The 21,038-nt window shown below is 41.0% G+C and overlaps 1 protein-coding gene across 1 annotated transcript in view; it reads left to right on the top strand.

Moving 5' to 3' along the window:
* The window catches only part of CRB1 (crumbs cell polarity complex component 1), a 93,762-nt gene extending 81,397 nt beyond the window's left edge, over window positions 1–12,365 (top strand). The window contains exon 12 of the mRNA XM_085068298.1: window positions 10,552–12,365. Coding sequence (XP_084924424.1) covers window positions 10,552–10,767 — 216 coding nt within the window. The 3' untranslated portion in view covers window positions 10,768–12,365. The remainder of the gene's footprint in view (window positions 1–10,551) is intronic.
* The last annotated feature ends 8,673 nt before the right edge of the window (window positions 12,366–21,038 follow it).

Raw genomic sequence — 21,038 nt, 5'->3', positions numbered from 1 at the left:
CTTTTTCTCATGTGCTGTGCTGGCTATAACATAGAAAGAGATTTTCTAAAACTCTTGCAACTTCAGCAGATATCTAGAGTGCAATAACCAGAGTTGGCTTCATCCAGTTCACATTCAGATGCAAACCTGTTGAACGCCAGCAATATTAATATAATTATTAGATCCTATATTAGGTATGCAGTACTTGATCCAAGAATCCCTGAGGAGCATGTGAGGTTCAGAGGTAGAGACACATTCATATGATTGTGTCAACAAGATGGAAATTCACTTAAAAAAAAAAAAAGACTAAACTCCACTGACAAATGAAAGGTCTAAATCAAGTTTGAGTAATTATTAACATAGAAGTTTTTAGATTTTTTTTTCATTTACACTTTCCCTGCATGCACCTCTTCCAAAGTCTTTCCTGAAGCTAAACCATAATGATTTTTGTTGTCTCAAATCAACTTTCCCCTGAGAAAATCAGCCAGTAGGATAAAAACACACTGAAAGTTTTTCTCAAGGAATATAATTAGCAAAGTAATGTGACAGTGTCACGTAGCACGCTAAGGCAAGTATTATGTAGCCAATCAAGGTCTATCTTATACTATTAATATTTACAGTTGGAAGCAGGAGATGGCTGCAATCGAAGTGCTGCTCCCAGCAAAGGCTCGCTGCTGACTCGATACCTTGTTGTCTGACAGTGTGAAACAGTCACAGCGCTCCTTACTTCATCACCACTTGACAGCATCCTATTAATGCTAGGTAGCAACACATGGCTGGCTTGCAGGAGCTCAGCACCAAGCACAGGGAAGAATTTCATGGAGCAGTTTTGAGATCGTTGGCTTTGCTTATCAGCAGAGAAGCAGGGATGGAAAGTGTCTGGCAACAACAAAATGGGACAGGAATCATTACAGTCTGTGCTGTACCAAACCCAGCTGACCCACCTGGTTATTATGCATCACTGGGCAGAGCAGATTCTCATTGCCACAGAAAGTGGGGAGAGGCAGGGCTGAGTTTCAGCCCAGGCTGCACCTGTGCAAGAGAACCAGGACCTGGGGGCAGGAGGACCAGACCCTGCTACCCACAGAAGGTGGCTGCTCTCAAAGACCTGATGACAAAAATAAAAGAACACCTATCACCAACATCACTAATCAAGAAAGAGATCTTTAACCTCAGTTGTTGTGTGCTGAAAAGTGGAGTTTTGAGCAACCCCACATTGTGCACAAGTCAGGTTGTGCAACTCCATTAAAGTTAATTGAGACTGCTAAATCCTAAGACAGGCAAATTATGCCTGGTGAAAACGATGTACAAGAAAACACATTAGTGAGGAGAAACAACAAGTGGATATTCACTCACACAGTACTTCCAGATTGCAAATATCTCAGCAAAATCTCTCTTTTTTTCACCCCAATACAGAAAAGATTGGATTCTAGAATGGCAGATAAAATACACATGCAAAAAAACAGAAATGCAGAAGTTTGCAGTAGGAACGGATTAGTTGTTTTCTTGACTTAGCTGTTGATAGCCTATGTTACCCTTTCCTGCCCCTTTCTGTTATCCAAATGCTGTCATCACCATCAGTCCCATCTTGAGTGTCACATCATCCTGCACATGCTGGTCTGATCAACACCTGTGCAATCAATGAAGAAAGCAGGTTTGAAATCCATTCTTCTTTCTCATCATTTTAACTATTTCACTCTGTCTACTGAACCTCTTTTCCTTGGAAACTGTCCTGCCCTCATCTTCAGTACTGTAGCATATTTTCCTACTCTTCTGCTTTTGGCTTTGACCTACTGACCCCTTCACACCTACTACACTGCAACTATAAGGATGCAGTCAACTCAACCTGTCCACACGCAGGTCACTAACACAAAGTCAGTGTTTTCAGTGGTAGTCTTTTGAGTTTAAATATCTCCCATTCCTTCCTGCAAGATGCTTGCCTGATGAGGCTTTTATCCACCACCAAGATGTACTCGTACAGAATCTGCTGTCTCAAAGCTGCAAAGCAGTTATCCCCTGTAGAGAAACACCACCTGATACACTGTGCTGGCAGCCATGTACAAAAATAATTCTGTATGATGCCCCAAAGCATTTCCCAAACTGGAAAAGGATGTTGCACCCCAGAGACTGACACCTTTACTAAAACATTTGTCTAGTCTGCAATATAGCAGCTATGGGACAAACTCCTCCTCAGCATGGTTTGCCAGGATTTGCACCAGCTATAGATTTTTCCCTCTTATCCTTTCAGATTGCAGCAGATGGTGAAGTTCCTACACCAGAGGCTGTCGATAGAATTTTAAAAGGCATCTCACAACAACACATTGGAGCTGCACATTTAATCTGTGCTGCACCACTAGGATGATCTTAAAAAGAGCTGGAGCACTTACAAAATTAGCACTGGCAGTTGCTGCAGAAGCACTATCAAGGAGCTTTCTCAAACCTCACAGCTTAATGAGAGCTGCCCTCCCAAACTGCCACCCCAATCGCTTCCCTCTGTGCAACCAACACTCTGCTATCTAAAAGGCATTCAGGAATCTGTGAGACACTGATCCAGCAAAACATCTGACGGAGATTTTAAGGGGCTACTTATGTACTTCTGGCTCTTTCAGGTGCATGGCTGAGCTCGTGCACAGTACCAGGAGTGGCCAATACCAGGGCTATTGTTCTTTCTGCCCGAGACAGACCATCCCAGCTGTACTAAACACCTCTTTTCATGGTTGGACTGCTTTCATTAAACAGTTAATGTAAGTCAGACATCAATAGTAGTTAAAGAAATTATAGTTACTGTAGGTAGCCTGTTCTTTAAAGGTTAATTCCTAAAAGTGAGCTTTCCATGCTGGAAAAGCTTCTTTGCCAATAGAAGGCCACCTGAGCCAAATATTACTGCATGTACCAGCACTGAAGAGGGGGAAAATTGTTTTGATTTAAACACAGCACTGTTTGAAGTGATCTGGGAATGGTCCTGCAGCCCATTGTGGAGAGGAAGAGGTCTGTGTAAGCCAATCTGACTGAGAGATCAAGACTAATGTGCACAACACCCTTATTTCACTGAAGTCTGCTTTACAATTTAGTTGCAACGCTTCAGAGAGCTCCGTCTCCAATCTCCAATTTCTTGCTCCACTATAATTAGAACAAACTTCCTCATTAACTTCTGTAGTGTCACAACAGTGCAACTTCACGTGCCAGGAGGGAGGCTGTCAGAATTTCTTAATGAGGTGCTTTCTTTGCAAGCCCAGCTAAATCCCAGACTTCAATCATCTCCATCTTCTTCATTTTCTCACAGACTACCACAGATGTAATTCTTCCTTCACAGTAAAGACTGCATTTTTCTGATCTATAACTGGTCAAGCCAGATGATCAATTTATCATTATAGCAGCTAACATGAATTCTCTCTACACTTTTTCCTTGATTTCAAGATCTGTCAGAAAACTTAAAGTTGACATTTTTCAGGAAGGAATCAATTAAAACTGTCAGGTGTCAACTAAGACAAACTATTCAAACTAAATTTTATAAAAAACATATATAGAGGTGGTAGTGAATGTAATTTCTTCAGAGACATTTTAAGATAATATTCAGACAATAACACCCACCAGAAAACAGTAAAAAAAATTTAAAATTACTTAAAATCTTTATTCTTCAAGATGAACTGCCCATATGTATTATACTGTGGATATTCTGTACACATCAGAAGTAGTCACCTAAGTTTTTTTTTCAGCAGTGTCCATAGGGTAGGTACAGAACTCAGGGTCTCATTCAGGCCCTCCAGGCAATAGGATTGCATTTCCCTGCAGATATCAGGAAAATAACTCAGAGGCTGATGGCAGAAACAGCAACAGCAATGCTGGAAATTCAAGATGACCTGCAGCTCTTTATGTTATACAGAGCTATTTTCAGAGGGCTACAGAGGGAGGTGAGGGACATGGTGTCAGGGAAAGAAGTTCCTAAGATGTGGAGAAAAAGCAGTGATGGTACCTTGGGGTGTTGCCTTGCATACAGAAGGCACAGAGGCAATTTGTGGCAACTACAGGCCACCCTGGTCTGGAGCTCTGGGCCGGCTGACTGCAGGGGGAACAGCCACACCTTCAGGCCACTGAGGGCTCCATCAGCTATCCAAGGCTCAACATCTGAATCTGGTCCTACAAACCAGCCTTTTTCTTACCCATGAAGGAAGCAAAAGTAAAAAAAAAACCCGGCAGCAGTCTTCCCATGTCTGTTTTTAACTCTTGCCTTCTGCTTCTCAATCTGAGAGAATTCAAAGACTTTTCTTACCAGATAATCCTGGAACTTATTAGGCGCCAGGTTTGTAGTACAGCAAATATTGCACCTGTCAGGAATCACTTCAGGGGACAAGAGGAATGTCCATACAATGCCATGTCTGTGCAATGCAGCTGCCACTTTTGAAGCTCACAAGAGGAACTGAAGAGTTCTGAAGTGTGCAGAAGGAAAAGGATTAGGTGGTCTTGCTGATGATGAACAGTAGAAAATCAGCTAAGGTGTGCTAAGTGCTGCTCCCTTTATTGCCACAGACACCAAAGCAGCAAGGAATAAACTATTCAAGGACCTGAAAAATAACTGTAGAGACACACTCAAAGATCAGTGCCCCACGGAGCAGGAAACCAGGATAAACCATTAAAGGACAAAGCAGTTAAAGAAAATAGGTGATGTGGATAAAACCTTAAAAATAGTTTGCCTTTTCTAGTGGCCTATGCAGTGTTTGGGTTAACTCGACATGAATCTGTTCTCCTTAAATGAGTCCCAAACAGATGATTATATTATTATTATTATTATTATTATTATTATTATTACTTTCAACTCAACAGCCCAACAGCTCTTGGGACATGGTGGCTAGTGTTTAGCACAAATAGAGCAGCTACATTTTGCAGGTGATATGAGGGAGAGCAATAGGTCATGGTTAGCTAAGGTGAAAAAAGAAAATCAGAGAAGGGACTTCATGTGCCACTCATTTAATGTACTTTTATTAGAACAAAGTCAATCTATATATTTATGGCCACTTTACTGCTGTTGAAAATAAACTGTAGCCTCGTGGGCTGGGGTTATCAATGCATCTTGTTATAACAGATTTGCATGTGACTGACTGGATTTGTCCTTGAACTACACAAATTCTTATTTGAATTCAGCCTATAACAGAAAAAACTTCCAATGATTCGGCTGCAAATCCTCTATGAAATAAACTAAGCACATCTTTGGGGTTTTTAATCAAGTAAATGGCTTTTCTTTGGCTGCTCACTACTATCCCTATATGCCCTCAAACCTTTCAAAGTAATTCTGACATGGATTAGGACTACCCAAGCCAATGGTCCCTCGTTACCATGGCAAATGGTTTTGATTTGGGGGCAGTAAATCTGGATGGCATGGATCACATGTTCTTACCGGGAATGAAGTGATAACCTTGTGAGTGGTGTCAGGACTCAGGATCCGGAGACTTCACCGGCAAAAGCTCCAGTGCACACGAGCAGCTGCAGAATTCCCAGAAAGCCCCGCATGTGGCAGGGAAGGGAAGTCTCCGGGGTTTGTCAGTCCCTGTGTTTTAAAGCCTGCATTGATGTCTCTGTCTGGAGAGGCATCCAGAACCAGGCCCATTCCTGAGTAAATGCTGCAATGAAGGCTGGTTAATCCTTCATGCCCAGCCCCAGAGGCAGGCAGGCTGCTGCTCCCAGAGCCTGTCACTCCCCCCACAGCCCACAGCCCCACCCCGACCCCTTCCCCACGCTCAGCCCACGCAGCAGCATCCCCAGGAAGCACTCACTGCCTCCCACACCTGCTGCCATTTCGCTGCCAGCACCAGGCTGGATCCTCTCTCTGGCTGCTCTGGCTCAGCCCTGGTGTCCACAGCCACACTGCTCATGCCTGCGTGGACACAGACAGGGTTAGCTCAGCTCAGCCATGCTGATGGAAAACACCCAGCAGGAAGGGGCCCTGTGCCTTTGGCTGGGCTCCCTCGTGCTGTTCCACTTGCCTCTGACAATCAGCACACATGGAAATGTTCATACACAGCAAATCCCTCATGTTCCCTCTTATAAAATAACCATGTGGGAGCGAGCTTGTTTAAAGATAAGCATACATACACCGGATTGATAAATGCCTCTGAGCTCTGACTTCTGAACTGCGGCCTCCTTATCCAAACCATTCAAGGAACCAAAGCAGAACAATAAATCTATTTCCATAACCAAATGAAAAGCAAAACCCAGAGCTACAATGAAATGTCACTCTATTCAGTGATCTATTTTATGTAATCTAAACATTCTAAATAATTTTAATTTAATAATTGAAACAGCCCTAAAAAAATTAATCCGGTTTTATGTGAAACCACCAGTGAGAAGCCAAAATACTTGATTTTACAAAAAGACAAAGATTTTTTGCCTGCATTTTCTCCTGTCTTTGCAGATGAAGCTATTCACTACATGAAAACTAAATTCAGTATTAATTTTTCTTTCCTTTTTAAAAAAAATTGCCAAAATAAATGTCTTGCTCCAGCTGACATCCAAAGATTTATAAATAGAACATCCTACATACAGTAACTTAGTGAGAAGCAGACAGGCCTTCCACTGCTAGCAAACTTCATGTTGTTGGAATTACCAGGGCACTGATATTATCTTGTCATCAAGATCCATTACCACCAAGGATGAAGCTTTTACTGGCAGCTCCTCTATATTAGGGGCAGGGGAACTCATAAAACTGCTCTGTCACCAACTACCTTCTAAACAAGCTCATAAGATAATTCAGGTTGGAAGAGCCCTCAGGAGGCCTCTCAGTCCAGCCTCGCACTCAAACTGTAATGAGAATCTCTAAGGTATTGCCCAGCCAGTTAATTAACCCTCCTTCATTTACCCTGCATATATTTAGTTATTCATAAGCAGCGCTGAAGTTACCTTCAGAAATAGCTGTGATCATCGTGTGTTATTTATTAGCAAGAATTATTTCTGAAAGGCAATCACAGTGTATGGGGGAGATCTCATAGGCTTCCCTAACAACAAAGGTTTACAGCAAAAAAAATCATGATCTTGTTTCTCTTCACAAGCCTCTAGCTGTCCTGTGGCCTTTTTTTTTTGTTGGTTTTTTTTTTTTTTGTTCCAAGACAAAAAAAGTTTCTCTTGCTCTGTCCATTCCTTTCCAGAGCTTTTACCTTCTTGCTTTTGCAGCTCTAGGCCAAATAACACCTCTTGCATGGGATTCTGCAACAGTTTTGCGACAAACACACCAAAAAAGCTGCATATTGCCATCTCCCAAGCACTCAGCTCAATAGCCAGGTGTTAACCAGTTAACGAGGAGAAGGGAATTGTGATACAAAGCTGAGATTTGATATTGGAGTGTGGTGGTCTAGTCCCTCAGGATGTCCCAGACCCACAGCCAGGGAATGTGGGACACGGATGGAGCACTGGGATGAGCAGCTGAGCAGTTACACATGTGAGCAGCCCTAGGGCATGCTTGGAAACATGCCAGAGGGTCACAGCCCAGACCCATCCATGGTGGAAGCACCAGCAAGGACTTAGCAGAAAAGCCTGGAGAACTGATATGGAGCCTTTAATTTCAAACTGCATTTTTAATGCCCACTCCCTACCATTTTGCAAAGCACACAGTATGGTCAGGGACAGAAAACCTCTTTTCCACTGTTTCAGCAGCGTTATGTTATTAAAAATGATGCTCAATCCTTTTATTTTTGGGATCACTAGTTACTATTATTTCAGTCTATCATCATCATCATCACCAAATACACAGCGAACAGACTCTGAGATGACAGGGGACAGAACTTTTCAGATTTTTTTTCCAGATCAGCCAGCTGATTTTCCAAATTAATTTAACAATTCAACCATTAATTACTAAAGAAGCAGTTGATTTTGATGGGACCAGACTGCAGAGCCTTCTGGCAACTCTTGTTACTAGTTCAGTGCAACTGCTAAGGGGGTACCTTATATTGGAAACTTTGGTAGGGAGCTGTGGGCTGATAAACCAGGAGACAGCACTGGAACATCAGGGGGTTTTGATCAATACAATCCACCTAAAAAGATGAAGTAAAGGCCTTTTTTCATATTTAGAAATTAGAAGCAATGTAGACACAGAAATAAAGTTAGCTTATGTATCTGATCATGGTAAAACCCCCAGCTCTCCAGATATTAATCAGGGGGGTAAATTCTTTTCCGTATTGGCTCAGGATGGGTAAGGCTTCTCAAATAAGTAACTATTACAAAATGGAAAAGAAAAATCCCTGTTGTTATTTTGAGAATGGCATTTAATATATGATTCCATTTTTAGCAGGTCACAGACTTTTTCTTTACCCCAATTCCTTTCATAAAATTCTTCTTTAAGAAATCAGACTAATTTGAAGGCTATCATAAATGAAAATGTCTCCACAGATAGAGACAGACATGCTTCTCAAATAAGTAACTATTACAAAATGGAAAAGAAAAATCCCTGTTGTTATTTTGAGAATGGCATTTAATATATGATTCCATTTTTAGCAGGTCACAGACTTTTTCTTTACCCCAATTCCTTTCATAAAATTCTTCTTTAAGAAATCAGACTAATTTGAAGGCTATCATAAATGAAAATGTCTCCATAGATAGAGACAGACATGCTTCCAACAGGAATGGAAAGAGTATGGACTGGAAAATAAGAGACTGAGTTCAGAAATTCCACATACCAGAGATGAGGCCATACCATTCATTTGAATGTGGTAGTGAATTCCTTTTGCAAATGTCCTTTTTAACACTAGAATCAGAGTTAACCTGGAATACCTCAGTCCTTATTTTCCCAGAGCAGGCAACGAAAATAAAAGAGCTTCTGAGAACAAAAATTCCATTAAAAATTTGCTGCCACTCTGAGACAAGAGTAACAAGGGTCATATAGTCCAACAGAGCACAGAGCAAACTAAGATCTCAAATCTGTCTGTAACACCATCCAAAGATGAAATGACCTTCCCAATCCAATACGGTTTAATAGACCAACACGCTTCATGCCACCTTGTTTTAGAGTTATAGTCATTTGGTCTGTCACCTGCACTGTATTATTTCTGTTGGGAAAAATGTTTTTAAAATCACAGGGACCACATATTTAGCCATCAAGGACAGAGGAAAATATCCTAGTCAATCATTTATCCCCTAGAGAGGACCCCTGAGCCAAACTTGCTTTTACTGTTATAGCAGGACCTTTTACATCAGTGTGGAATTGGAGAGGAAAAAAGAGGCAGGATTGTTTTAACGTTTCCCCTCTGGCATTGTTGTTCTCCTGCAAAGGCACGAGTCCAAGGGATGCACACAAAGAGCAGCAGCCACTTCCAGTGCATCCATCGCTGAGTGCAAGATCATCCTCGTGCTCTGGACTGTAATTGCCCTTCCTTAGGAATGACAAGTAAGCAGGTCACTAAAATATCCTGCAACATGGAGCATCTAACTGGGAAACAGGCTCTGACCTGCTGTTTTCCGTTACTAAATATTTGGGGATTTGAAAGTTCAGCCTCAAGCGCGCATTCATCTCGGGCAGTTCAGCTGTCACTTGTAATACAAATCAAAAGATGATGGATGGCAGAATCTGCCCAGAAGTTCAATTCCTGCTAGGGTCATTCTGTCCACAGTGACCACTTTTCCACACTAACCACATCACTTCATTGCTCTCCTCACCATAAGCATTTTTTACACATGAAAGTGCATACATAGATGTATATAAAACGTTCATCTACCAACTATAAAATTTCTCTGGTCTAAAGCTCTCAAACTGACAGATTGGTTTATGTGCACTCTGCATTCTGACATTATTACATTTCCCACTGCCACATGAAAACTGAAAAAAAAACCTCATAAAATCAGAGCATCCTTCTGTTCATCCTGTATTGTACTGCTTGTGTTTCTGTAGATGAAGCTATGAAAACTGTATGTGGAAGAAGAGCTGCATGAATATTTTATTTGTGAAAATATACTGATTATGCACTCTTGTGCAGCCTCTATATGCTTATTTCATGCAAACATGGTGGCAGAAAAGTTTACTGGCAGAAATGTCTGAAGAAATACCACATTTTACAATATTTAATGTAAGCAAATTTTCTACATATGTAAGTATATATATATACATATATATATATATACACACATATATATATTTTCACATAAATTTCACTCCTCCAGCAAGATAAATAGAAATGTGACTCAATATATATTCAAATTAGCTCATGTTTAACTTGCAGTAGCAAAGACCAGCAATGATGTGTTCACAAGCAAACTGGGAATAATGAATTATTATTGAAGTGATTAAATAATTGCTGAATTACTACTACAGGCTACAGTCATATGAACTTACAGGTTATTTTCAAGGTAAGGAAGCTGTCAAAAGAAATGGGTCATTACACAAAATTCATCCAGCTCTGCCTTGAACACTAAACTTCTGAAGAGTGCAAAGAACAAAATCTGGAGGGGTTAATGTAGTTCCCAATCACTATATGGTGCTTCAGCAGTAGCTCACCTATGCAAAGCCATGGGTTTTGTTTTCCTTCCGGGGCAGCTCAAGTGTGTCTTGGTCTTCTCTTGACGGCAATTATATGGCAATTATTTCAATCCTTCCAGCTGACAGCTGACTTGGTCTCGAGGATATTCACGTGCATTGGCTCAGTAATGCTGGCCCTGCTGGTGGTGCTGTCCCTGGCCCTGGTGGTCTCTGTGATCACTGCCAACAAGCGGGCGACCCAGGGCACCTACAGCCCCAGCCGGCAGGAGAAGGAGGGATCCCGCGTGGAGATGTGGGACATGGTGCAGCCACCACCAATGGAAAGACTCATCTAGAAGGAAGCCAAGGCGAACCTCCATCCTCAGAGATGGCTGGAAGGGGACACTGTACATATGTTAGATATTTTAATTTTTGTTCTGATAAATATTACAATGTTTTGGGGTTTTCACTGCTTTCCTTTTAAGTTCAATAACCTGGAAATTCTGTTAGGATTTAAGTGAACCAATGACATTTATCATTGCTTTGGACCAGCCCATGCAAGGAAAATTTTTATTTGCACTGGAAACTGCAGCCTTGATAATCAGCAGTAGGCATTACGGACAGTAATGGCTCCTGGGACAAATGTAAGTGCCTGTCCTGGACACAACATGGATAACAGATTCTCCTTTGCACTCTCCTTTGGCTGTCTAGCAATCACTGCTGCAGAAGATGATGCAGACAAATCAACTAAGCCTGTACAATAAAGACATTGTAATTCTGTTATCAAAGGGTTTAGTCCTAGAGCTGTGTCTCAGTGTATCTACTTTCATCTGTTAATCAGGGATTAAAAGGAAGCTGTGCAAAAACTCTCCAAAATAAATGCTTCAAATTTGTTTTTCTTTCTTCTGGTTCCTTCATTTCACATGCTGCCCCTCCACCTTCTACTAAAATGAAGGTGAAGTGAATTTCAATTTCCACAAAAGCACATATTTCTCCTAGGATAGAAGACCATGGCCTAAAATATCCAGTGGACAAAACCTGACCTGTTAGGAGACATGGAATCTAAATATCCTAAACAAATCGTGTGCATTCACACTACTGCCTTTTTCCTATTGCAATATTACCCAATGGTCCCTTCTAGAAAATTATTGTTTCTCACATTGCAAACATGCATTGGCTGTCAAAAAGCATGCTCAGAAACGTTTCCTAAAGCTCATGGAAAATACAAGGAAAAAGGCAGAAGTGGCCTACAGGTAGAACACTGGCTTGAAAATCATTAGGACAAACTTGATGCTTCTCCTGCAGCTCAGACTTCTCATAAGATCATGAGCAAATAAATTTTTATGCCTCAATTTTCCTCTTTTAAACAGGTATAATCCTGTTTAACTACCTCATAAACCTCAGCAGGAAAAGGGTTGCTCTGTTGAAAAAGGAACAAATGCATTAAATGTAAGGGAGAAGCTTGAAAGAAATATTGTAATGAAACAGACATTTACATAGATGTAATAAAAATTACATTGATGTGTAATGCATGAAACAAACATTTAATACAACAAAACCTTGTAATGAAATAGACATTTGAAAATATAAGTCAACTGTTGGACTCCATGACCTTAAAGGTATTTTCCAGCTTTAACAATTGTATGATTCTATGTGCCAAAAGTACTCCCAGGTCAAAGAAGGTCTTGGAATGCAGAGGCAAACTTTAACTCATGCAGTCAATTTTCAGATGTACTCAAGTAATTAAATCATAAACATTGCTCCCACACAAACTGAACCCACAATAAGGAGGAAACAGAGTGGAAAGTCCACGAAGGCATTTCTTTCTTTCTGCACTTCAACTTAGATGTTCCCACAGTGGTGAAACACCCCAGATAAGACACATCAAACCCAAGATGATTATTCCAGGAATTGCATAACAGAGTACACACACTCAGTATCCAGGAGTTTAACTCATCTTTTAAATTAATGATCAATTCATAATTCATTTTGAATGAGCCCCTGAAGGGATTACTGAAGATCAATGCCACTCCCATTTATTTTTGTATTAGATGATTAGCAGTAACTATGATAGTAAGCACATTCAGGACTTTTTGCAGTCCTCACCAATATCTTTCAAAACAAGGCCCCACAGAAAATGTGAGTGGATGGTTGGATTCAAGCTGAGTTAGAAGAGCAGAATGTAGTCACAGAAAAATGCACAACAGATTTTATTCCTGCCCAATTTACAGCTTTTCTACTGAAGCTTATTATTCTGAATGCAATTGCTATTGTACAACTGCAGTCTAAAGGCAGAGAGCTGAAATGACAACTGTGGAAAGAATGGAAAAACAAGTTATTAAAATTATGATAAGAGAGAACAGAAATTCAGGGTGGATCTTCTCAAACCATGGTTTTATGTAATAACAGATGCAGCAGCCTTTAATTGAAACTTTTAATTTAACCCAGCTTTTGCCCCATGAGACACTGCTGTGGCACAATAAAGCACACCATAAAGTTTGTTAAGTGTAATCATTTCTAGAAAGATACATAAACACTGGGGAGAAAAAAAGACTCAAAGAGTGTCCAGTTTGAGGCAGCAAACACCAAGTAAATGAGACAGCAAAGAACAGCATGTGAAGGTGAGAGACCACAAGTGAAGCAGAAGTGATCTGTGGGGATTCTTACACATGTGGGCTTTTGCCTCACACAAAAAAGCTGTGAGAGACCCAAAGACAAGGCCAAGTACACTGAGAAAGTGGCCAAGTGGGCAAAGACATGGGAGGCTGTGATAACAAGAAGGCAAGCAGGATATGAGTGGAGAAGCTGGAAGGCTACAGGCTGGGAAAAGCTTGGGGACAGCAAGATCTGAATGCCAGGGCAAGGCTGGAAGCAGGAATTAGGCCCAAGCAGCAGAAGCAGCACTGGACTAATAAAGTGGATGCAAAGAAGATGCTTCCACACACCCGCTTTATGCTAGTGAATTTCTGGTCAATGAGCTCAGCTAACAGGATTGATAGGGATCTCAGGGAATGGCAGCAATGGGGAAAGAATAAAGATCTGACTTTGAAGTCTGCCCTTCTTTGAGCAGGAGGTTGGACTAAATGATATCAGCATGTCCCTTCCAAGTTTAATTATTACCTGATTCAAAGAAAAAAAAGGACAAAAGGGAGGAAGCAGCTGAAGATGGAGGCAGTTTGCAAGGAGAACTAACTTGAAGGAAAGTACAAGGAAAGACAGAGCAAGAATAAGGAAGTGGCTGAAGAGCAAATCTGCTCTTCTCCATGGTTCAACTTTCTGGATGAAATTTTGGAGACAGCAGGAAAACAATCTCTACAGATGTAATAAAATATTCCAGAAGGTGTTGCCACAGAGAGAATCTCTAGGGCTGAGCAGGATACCCAGGAGCATGTACAGAGGAAGGAAGAGGCAGAGAAGATGAAAGCCTGAAGACTTTTCATACAGACCAAAGAGAGTTCAGGAGGAATATGCTCCTAGAGAATTAAAAAGGCACCCATAAAAGCACAACAAAGGGAAAAATCTCACAGTGAAATACGAGTGTGGTTTGTAGAAAGTAAGTCAAGGAGACAGAAGGCAGGGGGAAAACCTTTAAACTAAGATTAGAGTAAGTTGTGATTGCTGTCAGCCTCGGTGGAGAGGAAGTGATGAAAGTAAGAGTGGTGGAAATTCACAGAAAAATGAGAGAAGAAAAGGAAATGAAAGAGAATGGCACTTGAGGGAGGTGGAGGAAAAAGCTGGATCACAGCAAGGGTGAAGCTGGACTTTCAGAGCAGTGAGGCCAAAGGAAACAGAGGGAGGATGATGGTGAGTCAGGAATGAGAATTACCTACTAAAGCAGATCTGTGTAGGGTAACTTAGAGGGAGAATATTTTACTTCAAAGAGAGATTAAAATGTGAAATATTCAAAACTCTCTGATCTTGTAAGAAACAAACAAGAAAAGGCCCAGAAGGCAACAAATGTCAGTTCCAAATACACTTCCTGAAAAGCTGAATTAACGAAGCAACATGCAAAGGCAGCAGAGAGGTAGATGCTGCAGCTAGAAATGCTCAATGGCAGCCTGGAGAAGCACAAAAAGTTCCAAAGCTGTTGCCACATGAACACACTACAGTGACCATGAAATGGATGGTTACGAATACTGACCCATCTGGGCTGTATCTCAGCCAGGGAACAACAGTTAAAACAAAAGAGAATACATTAAAGAATGTCTAATAACGTCCCTGATAAAATTTAACCCAGAGATTAAGACAGATATAACAGATGTCAAGCTATTTTCTGCTTCTCTGCCCAGGGGTTTAATAGAATATATAGAAGCACAGACATTCCGGGAGGAGTAATAACATCTAGGAGTTGTGGAAAGCATTTGTGCTGCTACAAGGAAAAAATATCGAAATTGGCTTCTGGTTCCCGAAAAAGCACTAATAACCTCCACTGCTGTGGAGGCACCTCCACATAAAAGACTTAAAATATTTAAAAATTCCATTTGCTTAATCTGTCTCACTATTTGACTCAAAAGCTTAAAGCATAATATATTATTCATGATCACTTGCAACCTTATCCATTAAAGAAAAGAAAAAAAGCTCAATGTACTCCCAAACCTTATAAACTTTCTCTTAATGTCTAACAGCCTACAAAGAAAGAGAGGGTGCTAGGTTAGAGCCCATGATCTGCTCTGCACCAAAAACCTCTGAAGATACTCAGAAGCAAGGGAAGCATGAACCAACTTACCCTCATTTCACAGTCCATTGGCTTTTCTTTGGAAAAGGTGACATCCAACCCACGAAACACTGAGCATTACCTTGCATTATGTGCCTTCTCCACTTTATGTAAAATTAACTGTTCCTTCTCTATATGTATATAGGATGCTCATAGTTTAGGTGCTGTATTCATTTTACTATTTTGCTCTGTATACAATCAAAATGACCAATAAATAAGGATTGTATCAAGTCACATGAAGCCTGTGTTATTTTTGCTATATGGGATTATTTCATCATGCAATTACAAAGGAAATTATTCCCAGGTGGGAACTATACTTACAGTTTGAGAAGTCAAATTTGCTGTTAGGAATCAAGTGATGAAGAAACATTTTCCATATCTGGGAATGAGAGGAAGAGTGGGGGCTGCCAGCCTCAGCATTGCAATCTGCACCATCCTCTGCTGCATCCACACCAACTCACTGCCCTGGACCATCAAAGGGACGTGTTTGTGCCAGGTCCCAAGGTGGCACAAATCAATATAGGCCCACAGAAGCCAATTTATACAATGAGAAGCACATACTCTGTTTTTGGAATTACTGTTGTCTTTCCAGCGCTGCGGATGAGCGCAGGCAGAAAAGTGGCAGAGCTGTAAGGATTTTCTTCACTTAATGTAAGTCTCATTTTCATGAGGGACTTTCTGATCACTTCAAAAGCCTCTCTGCTACTTTTTAATAAAGATCAATGACCTCAGAAGCCAAGAGTCCTATTGCCGCAAAACAGGACGAGAGTCCTATTGTTTCTTGCAAGAGGTCTCTAAAGGCCTGTCATGAAGGCAAGGAGGTTGCTACAAATTCTCTTAGCAACAACAGCTCCTTTTGCAGAAATTATACAACCAGGACAGAAGGTGAATGTGAACTTCTGTGGGATTTTTTTTTTCAGCATGTTGCCATGTAACCAACCAAACTCAACCAGCAGCATCCTGTGCTGCAGCCAGAGCAGCCATCATGCACCCAGAGCAGGGCACTTGCACTGCCACATAATCACTTTGGTGAAACCAAATCCATTGAGGAATTACTCTTATCTCCTCCTTTGATAAGTGTGTCAGCCACTACTTCCTTGTCACAGAGTCCCCATGAGGAAGTCTTTTCCAGGGACTACGTTAAATGTCATTAGTTTATTTTTATTTTTAAATAACTGTCCAATCTTTTTGTTTCTTGGACATCTAAATAAAAGTTTTGTTATTCCTCAAAAGCACAGGTTAAAGCAGGGGAATCCAAGTGTGTCAAAGGGATTTCTGGGAAAGCCTATTTCACTGCTTAAATCAATAGCACCTCTTAAGCCTGAACCTGAGGAATGTCTCCAAAACCATGAAACTCATGTTTGCCATTATTTTAGTAACTGAATGCTAAGACCTCGCTCTCCAAAGCAATTAGCACTGATGATCATGATCTGACCTTGTGGGTTTTAAATAGAAAACACTGCTTTTCTATGTTCTCTGGAAGAGGAAAACCACCACCACCATCAAGGATTCGTTTCACTATGCCACAAGGAAGAACAAGAATTCTTACTTGTTTCAACAAAACAGAATTATCTTTCTACTGAGTTCAACTGAGTGATCTGAAACTTCCACAGTACATTTCACAGGGTTACAGCTATGACGCCACGCTACTTTTCCAGCTGCAAAAGGCCATACTCAGGTGGGGAATCCTCTGCCTTCCCAAGCCTCCAAAACACAACTGATCCTGGAGGAACTGAGAAAGCATCTGGCTCATCCAGCTTTCTGGCCAATGATTAACTAAGTCACAATTTTTTGTCATTGTCTATATCTGCCTAGTGATTATTGTTCACACAGATGCTAACAAATAATAAACTTAATCTAATTTACAGTATTGAATAAGGAGAATCGATTACACACTTTTTAAAATGGCCATAATAAATACAGTCCCTCAGCAGAAAACTTGTCTCCAGTGAAGAGACAGCAAAGTCTTTTTCCCAGCCCAAAATTTCTGGGCAATGTTTTATTTAACATAAGCCCCAAGTCTCACTGCAGGACAAACCTTACATGTGTAATGTCACATAACATCAGGAATCATGGATCAGAGGATTTTGGCCAAGTTCCTTTTCCTGTGCTATTCAATCACCTCTCAGCTAAAGAAAACTGACACCTCTGAAAACAATTCAAAAAAAGAGCATCAGATTAGGCAATGTAACTCAATAAAGTTGAGCAGCAAATAGCTGACACCACTAGAATTTTGCCTATTGCAAGATGTCACAGTTGAATGAATGGATGGGGCTTTCATGCCCCACTGAAGCATGCACAGCCTTCAAACTACTGGCATGTGTCAAGACGTTGCAAAACCTAACATTTATAAAAGATACATCTGGTGTGCATTTATTGGGAGCAGAGTGAGGTCTTGTTTAAATTGCACACATGAATTTGATGTGGAGAGCGGGCGGTATCCCAAGCCTCACAGTAAAAGCATGTTTTAACCTAAACTCCTCCATCTATAATGCATGCCGTGAGGTGTGAAGACCTCTTGCACAGCGAAAAGCCAGAGCATAAATTATGAATCAAGGCACAGGTGGAGTACTGAAGGCCAGGCAGAGTTCTCAATTCAGTGGTGATTTTTCTGAGTTTATGTTCTTTCAAATGATATTTACTGGATAAAAATGAATTGGGAGATTTTATATTGCAAGCAATTTGAGCAACTTGGCTGTATTTTGATTTGGTTTCACAAATGTTGCTTCTCATTTCGATTTTATCTGGCAGTGATTTTTCTTTCCCCAGAGTCCTTTGACAAAGCAATCCATCTAATATTGTCAAGCACCCCCAAGGCAGGCACGTCCAAATCACGGCTTTAAATCATCTTTTTTGATCAGAGAAAAGCCACACAGGCCTTCATCTGGTTCCACACTCTTCATGGCACCGTTTGAAGCATGCCATTCTCCTCAGCTCAATATTGTGTGTGACCTTTCAGCTTCCACCTGTAGTTCCAGCAAAAGCACAGTTTCCACGGGCATGTACTGTAATAACCATTGCTGACAAAAATGTGTGTTTCCAATTTAAACCCACTCAGTTTCACTTGGCACCTGTGCTAACCCTTCTTGGCAACAGAAATGCAGCAGGAGGAGAGGAGTGGGAGCAAGGCAAGGGCTGTGCAGGGCCACCCTAAGGCAATGTGACCCCATGGCAAAGGAGGAAAAAAAGCAAACCAGAAGGGCATGCAGGTGCACTGCACCTCTCCCTCAGTTGCTGGCAGTGCATCCTCATGTGTCGGTTGACTGCAGCTCTTCCAGAGATTTAAATATTCCCTTGGGCACAACCCTACATCAAGTGATGGCTGTTTAAAGCAAACCAGCAGTTTGACACTTTCCTTCTGGAATGTATAAAAACTCAGTGTTCAGTTGAACAAGCCCAGTGCCAAGCATTTCCTTCCAGAGGGATCTGCGGCAGGATCACAGACAACAGGGATAAACCCAACCCCAGGGAGAAGGAAGCTCCAGCAGGTTTTTGCATGAGAAACAAGCCCAACAGAGGAGATGCAGGTCTGCCTTTTTGGGTGGCCTGGTGCTGGCACAAGTGATTAAACCAGCCTGAGATAAGATCATTCTAGTTCAAAACCATGGGTAGCAGTGACCACTGGCCAGAAAAATATGTGGCTGCACTCAAGATGTGCAGAGACTGGATTAGTGTTTGTCAGTCAGTCCTGGGATGTATTTTTCTTGTCTAGCCTGCCTGAGATGTAGAAATCGCTTGTCAAATTTTCTGACACTGGGGAGAAAAGAAGGGGAAAAAACCAATTACACAAATACTGGTCTGTTGACATTTAAAATGAGACAATGATCAGCATTAAAAAAAAAAAGGTTAAAAAAAATCCTGGGCCAGCAACCCAAAGGACCAAAGACAAATCACAAAATAGGATGCAACTAATTAGGCAGAAATGCCAACAACATTCAGTATATCGTTCAAAGTATCTGCGGTGTCAGACTGCTACCGTGACCCCCAGTACAAATATGCCAAGGGGAAATGTAGAATAGGACTGAATCAGATAAGTTAAACACAAATATTTTAAAATGACATTTTAATTTCTACCTCACCATTCTAACATTTTCGAAATCGTTAAATAAGCATGTCGCCTATTCTCAGAGCAGGCCAAATGTCAGATGTTTGTATGTATTATTCAGCTGAACATTTTAAGTACATAATCCTCTTCATTGCTAAACAGGTGGTGCTATATTAACAGGTTATTTTCTCAAAAGGAACAGTGAACAGAACACTGCTGACACTATAAAGTGGTGTATTACTGAATGTGGAGTCAATGCAAGTATGGAACTGAGCTGAGGTCTGTAGGCAGGACAGAACTTTCTGCTCTATCTACAACTTCTAAAGCACATTCCAAGGCAGAGTACCACAATTTAGTTATTCACAGAATTATACACAGTTGCAAAACAAACTACTGTAGGCAAGTGAGTATTGTATAAGTTCTACATGGCAGAGTACATCTTTACTGTGTCTCATCCATGAGACTGAGTAGTTTAGAACTTAGCAATCGGAAACAGATAACAGACTTAAAAGGAAAAGCCTTACAACCAAGTTTAGTAGGCTCTTTATAGGCCATACTGTACCTTTCCTTTTCAGAGTTGTATGTTGGGATTTGTTGCTGCTTTGTTCCCCATCTTTCAGTGACAATTATTTGAGAGAAGTGGACTTGAAAATAAAAAATGGGTGGAGCAGCACACCATCAAGGACCCCAGCCCTTCGACTTTCAGGAGGAATGTGTAACACGCAGTCACAGAAAGGAAGCAACATACAGCCCACAGCCTATTCCAAATGTGCTCCCCAAACTTTGCTTTTAGAACTAGGACTTGTTTATGGTTCATACAGAATTTCTAACAGGATTGACTGCCTCTGGGCTTTTGAAGTGCAAGAAGCTGTTAGCATTTTTTTCTGACTAGTGAAAATCTGCAGACTGACTCTACTCTGTTTTATCTGAATACCAGCAAACCCACAACAACACTCCAGGCATTGCTTAGGGTTTTGTTGTTGTTGTTGTTGTTACTGCTTGTCACATCAAATAAAAATCTAAATCCATGAATTTGATAAAGTTACTTTTCATTTTGTGAACATGAGGTTAATACGCAGTGAGTTCTGGAGTGAATATGAAATGCTTTGGCCATCACTTGGGATCGGCTGCAGCTGCACTGTGTGAAAGTAAGAGTGTTGCAAAAGTCATCTGCTTTTGAAGCACAACCAACCAAGAAGTTACTAAAGAATAGGAGTGTTTCTGATTTCTCTTCCTAAAGAAGTCCTCAGTAAAAGACTATTTTGAGCTGCATTTTTCCCTCAAATGCCGCAAGTCCTAATACACAAGCCAGCTGTCATTCCAAGGGTGCTACCACACGACTGGTGCACCAAACTCTTCTGAGTCTGTCACAGACGCTTGGTCTTGTATCAACCGGAAGAGTCCTGCAGTACCATCTATGTAAAATCTGCCAACTTAACTTACACTACCTTTTCTTATTACCTCCTCTTTTTCAGTCCTTTCTCATTCTCAGGTTTGAAAGAACTTCAAACTATCAAACTTCCACAGAAGGTAAGTTGCAACCACACTCTCAGTGCTGAGATAAAAAACTAAGGAAGGCAGGTGAACTTTACCTGAAAGACTATCTTCATACTTCTTGCTCCTTCTGCAAAAACTGCTTCTATAATGGCCTCAACTGCCTCATAATCTGAGCCTACAACAAAAAAATTCGTTTTCACAGCTATCACTTTAACAGCTGAATAAATGTGGGCATCTCTACTGGAAAATCACAGAAAAGACTGCAAGATGTGCTATGCTTATTCCAGCAGTGAGGATACCTTTGCTACCACTCTTCACAGCTGGTATCACTCTGCTGGCTGCAGTAAGCTAGCACAAGTCTAACAGCAAGT

This window comes from Lichenostomus cassidix, chromosome 8 (assembly GCF_008360975.1).
Source record: "Lichenostomus cassidix isolate B80296 chromosome 8, HeHo_3.0, whole genome shotgun sequence".
NCBI lineage: Eukaryota > Metazoa > Chordata > Aves > Passeriformes > Meliphagidae > Lichenostomus > Lichenostomus cassidix.
The sequence above is the reverse complement of the archived record's forward strand: the minus strand, read 5'-3'. Positions and strand labels throughout refer to the sequence as shown.